The 12,231-nt window shown below is 37.6% G+C and overlaps 1 protein-coding gene across 3 annotated transcripts in view; it reads left to right on the top strand.

Moving 5' to 3' along the window:
- MAPK8 (mitogen-activated protein kinase 8) overlaps positions 1 to 12,231 on the top strand; it is a 55,907-nt gene that overhangs the window by 32,026 nt on the left and 11,650 nt on the right. For 2 of the 3 annotated variants that reach the window (XM_076338679.1, XM_076338680.1), the window contains exons 3-7: positions 549 to 678; positions 1,945 to 2,003; positions 2,141 to 2,279; positions 6,214 to 6,379; positions 11,268 to 11,339. In XM_076338679.1, coding sequence (XP_076194794.1) covers positions 549 to 678; positions 1,945 to 2,003; positions 2,141 to 2,279; positions 6,214 to 6,379; positions 11,268 to 11,339 — 566 coding nt within the window. Of the gene's footprint in view, positions 1 to 548; positions 679 to 1,944; positions 2,004 to 2,140; positions 2,280 to 6,213; positions 6,380 to 10,843; positions 10,916 to 11,267; positions 11,340 to 12,231 lie in introns of all 3 variants that reach the window. The other variant, XM_076338678.1, reaches the window with a different exon arrangement.

Below are 12,231 nucleotides of genomic sequence, written 5' to 3' on the forward strand. Positions count from 1 at the left end.
TTGCCAAGTAAAAGCCAGTGACATCAAGATGTTAATGTTTTCCTAAGATTTTTTTTGTTTGTTTTATCTTGACATTGATGCTCTCAGTGTCCTGAGGATATTAAGCAGCTGCATAAGTGAAAGCATGGGACCTTTGTATAACCTGCTTTTCCTCTCTCCTTCTCCCTCCCTTTCAGTGTGAAGATTTTACATAAAATTGATGTGCTTTTTATGTTTGAAGTGCTTTGGATCTTTTTTAGGTGGTCTATTCTTGAGTGCCAATGAGCGTCAAGAGCTCAATATCTTTAGTAAGATATTTTAGGAAGCAGAGATCCTGCATTTTTTTTGTGGAGATTGTCATGTGTTAGGACTATGAAGCTAGGAAACATTTCTAAATTTTGAATTGCTCAGCATATAAGAACACTTTGCTATTACATTCCCGAAAGCTGAATAATACTGGAAATTTAGTTTATCTGCAGACATGATACAAGGTATCTGAAAAAGGTGGCAACTGCCACAGCTTAAAGGACCTTGACACTGAGATGTAATAATGTTATTTTTAATTACAGTGCGGCTTATGATGCCATCCTTGAACGAAATGTTGCAATCAAGAAGTTAAGCCGACCATTTCAGAACCAAACCCACGCTAAAAGAGCCTACAGAGAGCTTGTTCTTATGAAGTGTGTTAATCACAAAAATGTAAGTGCAGTGTCCTGCTTTAAGTGTTAAAGAATTAACTAGAAGGTTATTCTTTGTGAAAGTCTTAAAAGTGACTTCAGAGTATGGCATCCTCTGTAGATTATAGAGGTTTTCATTGCATGGCTGTCTCTCCACGATAAGTACAGAAGGATCTTTCAGAAGAGCTATTACTGGCTAGTTTTAATACCTGCCAAATCTTTAAACAGCCCCTTCAAACTCAGGAAGGGAGTCAGTGTTACATTGCTCCATTTTACAGGCAGCTGGCAAATAAGAATATGGTGAGTGGTAAGTGCAGCCTTGTTTCTGTTGCTTCTGCTAGACAAATAGGAGGAGAAAAGGCTGTAATAATTTTTTTTTTTTCCTGGTGCATGTATGAGTTAGGAGTCTTGTGTTGTGACAAGAGGAACTATCTGATGCTTAAGAAGCTCTGGAATAGACGAGATCACAGAAATGGGGAGAGAATAAGTGATAAATTTACCAGAGTTGGACTACAGAGGCCTGGTATTGGCCATTTTCTTCCTTCAGAGGCAGCTGTGTGCTGTCTTCCTCACCTTCCCTCTTAATCCCCCTTCAGCAAGATAAAATTCCCCCTGGCTGCGAGGGATGGAGAGACTCCTAGAAGACTTACTCCTGTCTTTTAGCTACTTGGGAAAATTTTGTATTTTTTCTAAAGCAGAGGTGGTTTATATGTGGACTCTCTGAAGGAAGTTTTACCTAATAGCATAATTTGTATGATGATAAACTATTGCAAGCCTGCCTGACTCTTGATAAGTAGTAGCTTGACCTGTTTCTGCACATCCTGTCCATTCTTAGCAACTGGGAAATATCCTAAAGCAGCTCCAAGAATCTGGTTTTCTCTTTGGGTGGGCTTGTTGCTTCACCTCTGTCAATGGCAAAGTGGTATCTCTTAGGTAGTCTTTGTCAGTTTTTAATTTGTGCAGTAAAAATCTTACCAGCTCTCTTCAAACTGAAAGTAGGAGGCAGGGGAAGATTGACTAACTTCCTTAGGTGTTAAGCTTTGAATAGCATCTTGTTAATGCACACGGAGTGTCTGTAGACTATGTGATTTGTGGAGGAAAAATACTCCTTCTAAAATCATGAGCATCTATTACAGCATGTTAGGCCTGGTTGAGCCGCTGAGCATCTTGAGCTTCAGTGGATACCAGGAGGTTTCCATCAGGATATTGGGTATCGGTTTTGAAATGTTGACTTTGCAACTTTGCTATTGCTGTGCTGCGATTATACTTCCTCTCCCCCTTCCTACAGATAATCGGCCTACTGAATGTGTTCACACCACAAAAATCCCTGGAAGAATTTCAAGACGTGTAAGTCTGATTTGAACTAAAGCTGAGAATGAATTTTAAAAATATTCACGCAGAAAGATGAACAAGGGAAAGAATACAATAAAATGGCAGTATTACCTGATTATTGTTCTTTTTTTTTTTTTTTTCTCCTTCATAAGCTACATAGTGATGGAGCTCATGGATGCAAATCTCTGCCAAGTGATTCAGATGGAGCTAGACCATGAACGAATGTCCTATCTTCTTTATCAAATGCTGTGTGGTATCAAACATCTTCATTCGGCTGGAATTATACATAGAGTAAGTGAACTTAACTGTGTATATTTTTCATTGCACCTGGTTTTGCCTTGAGTATTTAAAAGACAGAAGCAAATCAGAAATAGGAGCACAAAGGGTGATCCATAGCCTGTCCCATAGGCAGAGAGAGAAAGCTGAAAGGAAATCATCACACCTTTTTCCGCTGTAATTCTGGAATGAACCTTTTGTATGTTTGAATGATTTGATAATAATCTGCACAGAGTAAATAAAGAGTTTTGCAGTGGATTACATTACCTTCTCTAATTCTATATAATGTTCTATTTTAGTAGTCATGGCAGGAAAGAATATCTGAAAGCATCTCTTCCTTTATTGTTTTGGTAACCAAACCTGAAATCCCATCTTTTGAAAGAACTGCCCATTTTATTTCTGCTGTTTTACTAGCAGAGTAATGAATAAATATCTGAAGTCTCCAGATAAACAGATGACGATAAAGACCTGTAAGTGGAACTTCCATACACCTGTGTGTCACAAAGCATGCACTCAGACTGCCCACAGGCAAAACTGACTACTGCTTTTTAAATGGCGTGTGTGTGTGTGTTGCAATCCAGTCAAGAAATTCTGAATTTAAGGTTGCCTGTTAAAGTCGAACATCTCCTGTATATTTGTACATAGTGTAAAGATTGCTTGAGGTTGTTGAGTTACAACTTTTCAAATATAATCTCTGCTATTTTGGGAAATTGTAAGCTTGTGTTTCTACAGTGCTACATTTTTTCATCGTAATTTTTTTAGAGAGTTTTAAAAGTTTTCATTTCTGAAATGACGCAGAAGATATAATTAAACTTACTCATGTGTGATACTTTCAGTCGTTACCACATAGTCTTCCTCACGGATGATGTACACAGCAAAGTAAATCACGAATGGCAATTCTGAGTGCTGCCGCAGGAATTGCTATGTTACGATGCTTGTCCAGTTCAGTAGTCCACCTCATTGTGACCGAGGTGTTGAACGGCCCGGCCCGCAAGCTGGATCTGGCAGTATGACACTCCTGTTCAGTATGCTGTTTTTCCCTCAAGGGAACGGGGACAATTGTTTGAATAGAGAATACGGTTTACATGGCCAAACACTGCTTCCTTTTGCTCAGCTAGCTCTAGTACTTATCGGCTGCCTCATTCCAGTGAGGAGCTCAGGGAGGGAAGGTTGAAGGCTTCCTTCTTGTGTGCAATTTGCCCTGAAATGCTGTGTTTGAAAGAGATGGACGAGGAAAGGTGGGCAGAAGCATCGCCTGCAACCAGGTATCGCACCCTGTGCTTCTTGGTCTGCATGTGGGCATTGAGACAGGCCGGTGGGCTTCTTGCATTATTCTGGGAATGCTAGGCAAAACTAGGATACTTCACTTACCACAGCTGTGGTAAGATATTGCATATGACTGATATTATGCAGCCCTTTATGTCCTAATGCACACGCCTGCAGGATTGAAATAATGGGTTTGTATGCAGCTTCAGATTTTCTGGTCTCTTCAGTACTTAGGCATGCAAGTTTAATGCTGTGGGTTTTCCTAGGTCTTTTTTATTTTTGGAAAACTGCATATTGTTTGGACATGCTAGAGTAGGTAATGTAAGAGTGTCTCTTTCTGTGGATCTTAGCACAGGCAGGAGGGAGCTTCTAAAACTTCACTTGCTTCAAGGGTGGTTTGCACTCCTATAAAACGGGCGTCAAATCATTGAGCCTGTGGAAGTCATGGATAAAGGTAAACATTCGTACATTTATAGAAAAGAAGTAACTACTGGCTTTAACAGATGTTGGCAAATGAACATTACTGTGTTCAAAACATTTTGCAGAGACGGAGTTTCCAGCAAGTGTAGAAGTACACGTCCATTTATATTTCGCAGGCTGAGGAGGATGAATGATCAGCGTTGCAGAGTTGTGCCTCACTGGCTTGCTGAAGGACACAGTGTCTCGTTAGTCTTGCATGGAGGCTCTGAAACGTTATATTCTGCCTGATTTTGAGCACTTAACAAAAGTGCCTAATTATGGAAGCCCTTCACGCGAATCTTTCTTTAGAAAGGGAAAAGCCCATAGAAGCCATGAATTACCCTCCAGAGATGCCCCTCTCTCCCTGTCTGGTTAGTGGGGAGACAGCTATGAATAATCTCTGATTTTTGGGCACTGACATTTTACATTTTTAAGGTTAGGTGAGATACCTTCTGCTATAGGTTCTGGATATATTTATGCAGCCTAACTAACTTGATCGCTCTTACAGGAGCTTTTGAGTCCTTGTTTATTTAAAACATGAGGTATTGGTTCTGCATGAATTTGGATGCAGTGTAAGTCAACTCTTGCCTCCATAATTTTGAAGGACAGTTCTGTATTCCAAATTACAAGATGTTCCTAGGCTTCATGACAACTACATGATGTTCAGAAATTAAGGATGGACAGTACTCTGTAAGCTTTTGCTTTTTGTCCTCATAGTGATTTTTCTCTTGCAAAGGGAAGATCTCTTAACATTTTCAGTGTTAATCCTGCAGCTTTGGGGAGGATGAGTATAGTTAATACTATGAGCATGCACCTGGGATTCTGCAGTGAGCATCCTCCAAATAATAGAAGTGTGCAAGAATAAAGCTGATAATAAACAGGATTGTAGTAGAATCTGAAACGTGCATATTAAATAGCTGGGATGCCTTATAGTATTTGAATTCATTCGTGGCGTTTGAGAGTCTTTTAAGCCATAGTTGTCTGCAGGGTCTTTGTGTGTGCAATTTGGAATTGCATGTGTGAATATGTAAATATGCAAGACTTTTAATTATCCATTAAAATTCTATTGTTCTGGAACTCTTTTTTGTGGTTTCCTCTCTGTCTTTAATGCAGCTTTCTTAGCTTTCTGAGGAGTTTGCTGAAAGCTGTACAAGTACAAATGAAAACTACATATATCTTGCAGATAGCCACTTTTAAGTCTTTATGAAACAGTGAAAGATAGGGCTACTTATCAAATGCTTGCAGCTGAAATGCTGGAGTCTGCTGCCACATCTCAGGTTTCTCTCTCATTAATCTTAGTAGTGTAGGCAGAAAGGATCCAAGCCTTATGTATGTCGGCCTGTGTGCTATGAATGATTTTATGATGGCAAAGTTATTCTGAAGTTACGCTGTTTGTAGTATTTGCTCTGTGACATTCAGATGTGTGTAAGATCCTCCTGAGATAATGACCGAGTATGCCTGTGCAGTGTCCGTATAAATAGATGTTGTAAAGCCACTATTGTCAGTGTGGTTTTAGGGTTCAAGTGAAGAGAATACAGTTACCAAGTTTCTAGCTAAGATGATCTGAAGCTGTATCAGGGCATTTTCCACTCCAATTTAATGATTGTATTAATTTCTGGCAGTTTTTCAATGTGTCCTTTTGGGTTTGGTCACCAAAATTAGTGTAAAACCAAATCCTAAATGGGAAACTAAATCTGTGTGAGCATGGGGATTTCCTTCCTGTTCAGAGAAACATCTGCATTGGTTCAAAAGAGGTAATGCAGCCTCAACTAGCAAAGAAACCTTTTACTTTTTACGTTCATGTTATAATTTTAATAATTCTTGTATCAAGATGATTATTGCATCAAATGATTTAAGCAATTGTCATGTTACTTGTGTTCTGCATCGTAGTAATAACTGTTGTTCCAGTGAGTAGTTTCTAGACCTTTCCTCAGAGCTAACATTTCTTACTAACCTCAGTTTATTTCGGACATTGCTAACATATAACGCTGGTTGTATTTTCCTTCTTTAATTGCTATATAAATCTACAAGCACAATAAGGCAATTAATTCTGTAGTCTGCTGAATGCACATGAATTAATGCAAGGGGGAAAGAAACTGCAGTTGTACCAATAACCTAGTTGTATATGTGGGGTTTAATGTTAGCAGTATTATCTTTTAAAAATGTGAACCACAGAGTACTTTGTGCTTGTCTTAGCAGTCATATATGATGTTTCTTTTTAAAGGATTTAAAGCCCAGTAATATAGTAGTAAAGTCAGACTGCACTTTGAAGATTCTTGACTTTGGACTGGCCAGAACTGCAGGAACTAGTTTTATGATGACGCCTTATGTAGTGACTCGTTACTACAGAGCACCAGAGGTCATCCTAGGGATGGGATACAAAGAAAACGGTCAGCAAATATAGTCTTTCTTTGGCATAGCTTTATTTTTTGTTTGGCACACCACATTTTACATGTTAATGTTTTTTTTCAAGCTGTAGAAATTTTATAAATTAGCCTTGTGACCAAAATGCAGATTCTGGGTACACCAATTTGTTTATTCAACTCAACCCATTAGAAATGTTTGCATTTAATAGGAGAAGAAATTGAGGGCCTTGTTTGTTTAAAAATTTAAATAACTTGCTTGGTAGATTAAGTTTCATACAGGAAGAACTGGAAATATATTTTCTTAATACATGGTATGTACCTTGATATACCTTCACCTGACTTTATTCCTGATGAGGATGTAAACTGTAATTCATCAGTAAATGTGTGTCCTAAATTTAATGTTTAAATAACTATATTCAGTATAGACTTTCAGGATGTAGGGAACTTAAAGGCTACTACTTGAGACAAGAATGCAGAGAGTACTGTCATGAAGCATCATAGATTCTTTCAGGTCCATGATGAATTCCAAGGAAATTTGTTTACTTTGTCCCTCTACTTGTATACGTTTCCCTCCTCTTTATACTCGCTTTGTGGCCCTTCTTCTCTCAATATCTTCTACAAGAAAATAAGGAAAGGATACAGCATTTGGGGGAAACACATGATCAAGTACATTGCATCTTCTGAATGAAACAGCTAGTATCCTTTACGAAACCAAAGAAAGTAACATGTCATTCCTGAAACTCCGTTGTAGTGGCCCCAATTCTGCTGCCATTTCATCGATCCGCTGTCACTGCAGTCAGTTCAGCTCTCTGGGTGTTTCCACCTCAGGCAGGCACAGTGCACAGAGGTCACCATTTGCTGAAGGTATTTTAAACCCTCTATTGATGAGTCCTCCAGCAAGGCCCCTGAGATGCCATGGTGCTTGGGGCTTTGTTAGCTGTCTCCTGGTGATGTGAGGCATGGCTCCTCAGGTTACTGACACAACTGGGACTTGCTCGGCTTTTCAGGATTCTTAATATAGTCTGCAAACTTCCCTGGCGACTGCATACCATTAGGGCAAGTGACTTCAGGTTGTGTGTAAACGACAGCAGCTGTGTGTAAACAACAGAGAGCTGATTTTGTTGTTGTCTGTAACAGCCAAGAAGAGTAACTTCTATCGGTGTTGGCAATGAAAGAAGCCAGCTCAAAGGAATGCAAAAGATCTTTTTTGCAAGGCTGTGGTTTTTATTTCTGTTTGGATCGTTAGTGAGCATGAGAGGATGTACGTTCCTTCAAATGGCCTCCATGGTTGGCTACTTTTCCCGTAATTTAGAAGTCAGAGATTGAGTGGAGCAAACTTAAAGTTACTCTTTTAACTGCTAAAGTTTTGTAGAAAGCATATATATGTTTGTCTTTTTTTTTTTTTCCCCCAAGACTTTACATTGGCCAGTTAAGAGACACTAGATAAAAGAACCTAAAGCTGTAGTCTGAGTCACGCAGCTGCCTTAGAGAAAGAATTGATAGAATGGAAGTCACAAGTTTTCTGACTTAGCTTGCCCAGTTTACATTTTTCTCTTAAATATTAAGTAATTTTGAGTTGCAAAAGTGTGAAACATTCTTTCAACTAAAACGTTGCTTAGGCTGTTATTGGAGTTAAATAGATTGTGTTCTAGAGCACCCTGTCATGCTAGTGACAATCCTGTTCCTTAAGCAGGCGTGAATTGTGTTGTGCAGCAGAATATAAACAAAACTTTACTTTCCTACAGAAAAACTATCACGTCTTGCCAAAAGCCAAATTACATGGTCGTTGAGTTGAGAATGACGCTTTTGGAGAATGTAAAAGTAAATCTGTTGGCTGAGTCAGAAGACAATCTGCATTTCCATATGTACTGTTGTCATTAAAAGGCTATTTACATAAACTGGTACTCCTCTCAATCGCTGCCTGATGAGTTCCTCGTTGTGGAGCTCCCCTGACAGGGAGGCAGGGCTGCAGAGGGGAGGGGGGCAAATATCGAGGATGTACTTACAGTAAGAACCATGGGCTGTCCAGGATCCTCACCTGTTAGCGCTGATGCCTATTTTAGCCCTGTAAACCCACAGTTAAATTAAAAGTTACCTTATTTAATTTAGAGTTAAATATTGAAAACTGACAGCTAACTATTGGTTAACATTTAGTTTAATTGAACAGTGTCATCTGGCAGCTTTATGCCGTTTCAGTGCCCTGCTGAACTTACGTGGGAGGATTGCAATATATGTTTTGATGACTGAGATACATACTGAAGAGTACTATTCTTCTGGTACTGTACTGTGCACATATGAAATCTTTAATTGTTTTAAAACTAGCAGAGATCCCAAACAAACTGATGATAGAGTTAACTTCTACATAGTTTTTGATACTGAAGGAGATAGAGCACATTTGGGTGTATTACAATAAGAAACCAGGCCTTGCAAACTCAAGAAATTCAGAACTGAAGGACACCAAAACTGTTCATGCACATGTACCTTAACATATTTAGATTTATGTGCAGTTATGTGCATGATTATCAGGAAGGAAGCACTGAAAAGCAAGGAAAGCCCCAAAACCTCTGAAACAAGTACTTTTAAGTTTCCTAGTACATACGCTGGGTTTGAACTTCATTTTCATTTGGTATTTTTTTCCTCTTAGAATTACAGAAAAGAGTAAGTTCACTCCAAACAGGGTTTTTAAGAATAAAATACACTCTGTATGACAAGCAGTAGATTTTAAAAAAGATTTTTCAAATCTGTGATAAGATTTTACTCAGTCTTCTATAGAAGTATTCACAGGAGCAGTCCTCAGTGTGCAAGTTAGTCTAGCTTCATAAAAAAGTTAGACACCTATAAATAGACAGGTTTTGTTTGATTAATGAAATCGACAAACCAAAACACCCCCAAACATCACAAGTTTGGTGTTGTAGGGTGACCAGAAGAATGGTTTCCAGTGTTTTTCTTCACCTCTGAAGTAATTTGTCTTCTGAGGCATGAAGATAAGTCATTGTTTCATGTTGTTTCTCTTCCCAGACTTCTCCATGCAATTATGGGCATTCTTTTTATCATGTTGGACACAAACTAATTACAATAGATTTTGAGTGTATTTTGGTTTGTGATGGCAGCAGATTGTTTTGCAGGTGAAAAAGTCAACATTCAGAATTTTATTTAAAAAGTCAAATGCAGAACTTGGCTTCAAATCTTTGGGTCTCCAAGCCAAAGAATATGTACTTTTCTTAAGTATTTGAAAAGAGTTTTTAAAGAAAAAACACCACTAATCATAAAATGTTGACAATAATTTTTTAAATGAACCAGGCCCTTAATTTTGACCTATTAATATGTACAACTATGGTCTCCTGTCATATGATTTAGATACTATTTTAGAGGAACTTGAAAGTAAGGGAGAAGGAATATTTTCAGTAAGAAGCAACGTTGTTTGCTTGACATTGTTGAGCTCCTTCAGAACTTTTACATGTGATTTTTAGTATACAATTGTTCTCATTTAAATCCCCTTCTTATCTGCTTAATTGAAATTCCAGTGTCATGTTCGACATAAAAGTATTCATAATGATACAAATTCATTATTATGACTTCAAGAAAACTTTTGCATACAGAGTTAACAGCATCTCTGAAAGCAACAACAAAAGAAATTGACATACCTGTAAAAAGTAAACTTGTGCATCTTTCAGTATGTCTTCTGAGTGATTTATTTTAAGGTAATGTAGAAAATGTGTATTTCACACCCAAAAAAATTGCTTTTGAGTTTTTCTTTTGTATAAGATGTTATTTCAGCATAACTGGAGAAATATTTTTAAGCAAGTAATTTTAACTGAAAATCTTATAGGAGCATACTAATATTGTCATTAACTGATCCTCTAAAATTCTAAGTGATCTTTTACTGATTGTGTTTGCTTTTTATTTAAAGGGAGAGGGAGATGCATGGTAATCTGACTTTTAGGAAATACTTGATGGCAAATTTTAATTCCTATGTAATAACCAATTAATTCTCCTCCTAAAACTACAAACTGTTTAGATACACAGTATTTTTCAAGGTCAGTTTACTTTGCTACTTTTAAAATTATTCCTACAACTACAATGGAATTACTTTCAAGAAATAAAGTTATCTTTGGTGCTCCAATCTAGTCTATCGGCCGAGGTAGCTTTGCAAGCCTCAGAGCTTGGACAAGGGCTTTACTCTGCTTGATTTGTGTGTGTATGTCTCTCTCTCTCTCCCCCCCCCCCGCCCCCTCTCTCCCCCTCCCCTCTAGCTCTTGCTTTAGCACTATGTTAAACAAAAGGATGTTTTTCTGCCTTCTATTTGAGACAGTTAAAAGCTAATCCTTGTGTATGGTGTATTTTAAAGTGTTTTCATTGATTAATACAAAGACTTGCTCTTCTTCCTGTGCTGTCTCTGCAGTTTATAGGATGCAGTCATGTTATGCTTCTTTTAATTTTAAATGACCCTTTGCTTTGCTTTTCCTTCTTTTTGTGCTACAAACATAGTGGATTTATGGTCTGTGGGGTGCATTATGGGCGAAATGGTTTGCCACAAAATCCTCTTTCCAGGAAGGGACTGTATCCTTGTGCTGCTGCAGCAGGTTGAATTAGTTAGGAAGTGATTAACCTTTTTATTGATGTTGTGTCATGAAAATGCGTATTGTACAATTTTTTTTTTTTATTAAATGAACATGGATTTTTCTTGTGATACACCTAAAAAAAATTGTCAAGAACTTCATTTATATTCAGGCTGCACCTAGCAGTAGGACATAGTCTCTGCTGGTCCTGTAGTTAGCATACATTCACCTTCGCTCATTTCCATTACACACGCTTTTTATAGTCACTTCATGTGTGTGTGTGTCTAGATACTTTTATTTACTTTATTTTAATAACTATCTTTTATGTTAATATCATTGCATTTTGTTTTCAGTTGACATTTGGTCAGTTGGGTGCATCATGGGAGAAATGATCAAAGGTGGTGTTTTATTTCCTGGTACAGATCGTATCCTTACTTTGGCCTAGGATGTAGTTGTAAAAGGTCAAAAGATACTGCAGCAATATAGTTCCAGATTAAGGTGGTTCTAATTTTTAAAATACTGGTTTTAAACTGCCTTTTCAAAATACAATTTGCAAGTTCATAGTTTTGGTTCCAGGAAGCTGCAAAAATGTCTACAGTTATACCATTAAAGCAAAACCACAACACAGCATTACTGTGTGTGACTGTCTTTAGAGATTAATACTAAGCAAAATGAACAAAATACCACTTGGGCAAACAGGCTTATTTTTCCTTTTTTCTTTTTCTTTTTTTTTCCCCCCCTCTCTTTTCTTTTTCCAATTTAATATAGTGTCTATCCATTGCTTTTGGATGTTGTCACATTTAAGACAGTTTTTTTGTGTTTAGGTTGGTGTTCTACTGGTTCACATGCATTGATTTTTGCTTTAGAGATCATTTTTATGTAATAACTTACTAATCTTGTTTAGTACCTGAGCATGTTAGCAGTTATTATTCTTTACATTTTCTAGGAAATGTTTACAAAAAATTCCTAACCTGCTTCATTAGTCACAGTCTGGAGTTTTATATTTTTGTATGCAGAAATGATCCTGCAAACAGCTTTCAGAAATATCTGGCACTTCTGTCTTTCTATTCCATGAATGGCTTGGTGGTATCTGTATGGGTTGTCCTGTGAACAATACTTCAAACAAAGGGTCTGCTCCAAGCAAATAGAGCTGAAACCTCTGGATCATCACTAAAATTAGAGGATCTAATTGGAGTTTGGCATCTTATTTGTTTTATTAGTAGCTATAGTCCAGTTTTGTAGATGCCATCGGAAATCTTTCCTGCTTTTGCTGCAGGTTAACTGTTTAATAATTGATACCATACCATTTAGGCGAGA

The sequence above is a fragment of the Aptenodytes patagonicus genome, chromosome 5 (assembly GCF_965638725.1).
Source record: "Aptenodytes patagonicus chromosome 5, bAptPat1.pri.cur, whole genome shotgun sequence".
In the NCBI taxonomy this organism is placed as follows: Eukaryota; Metazoa; Chordata; class Aves; order Sphenisciformes; family Spheniscidae; genus Aptenodytes; species Aptenodytes patagonicus.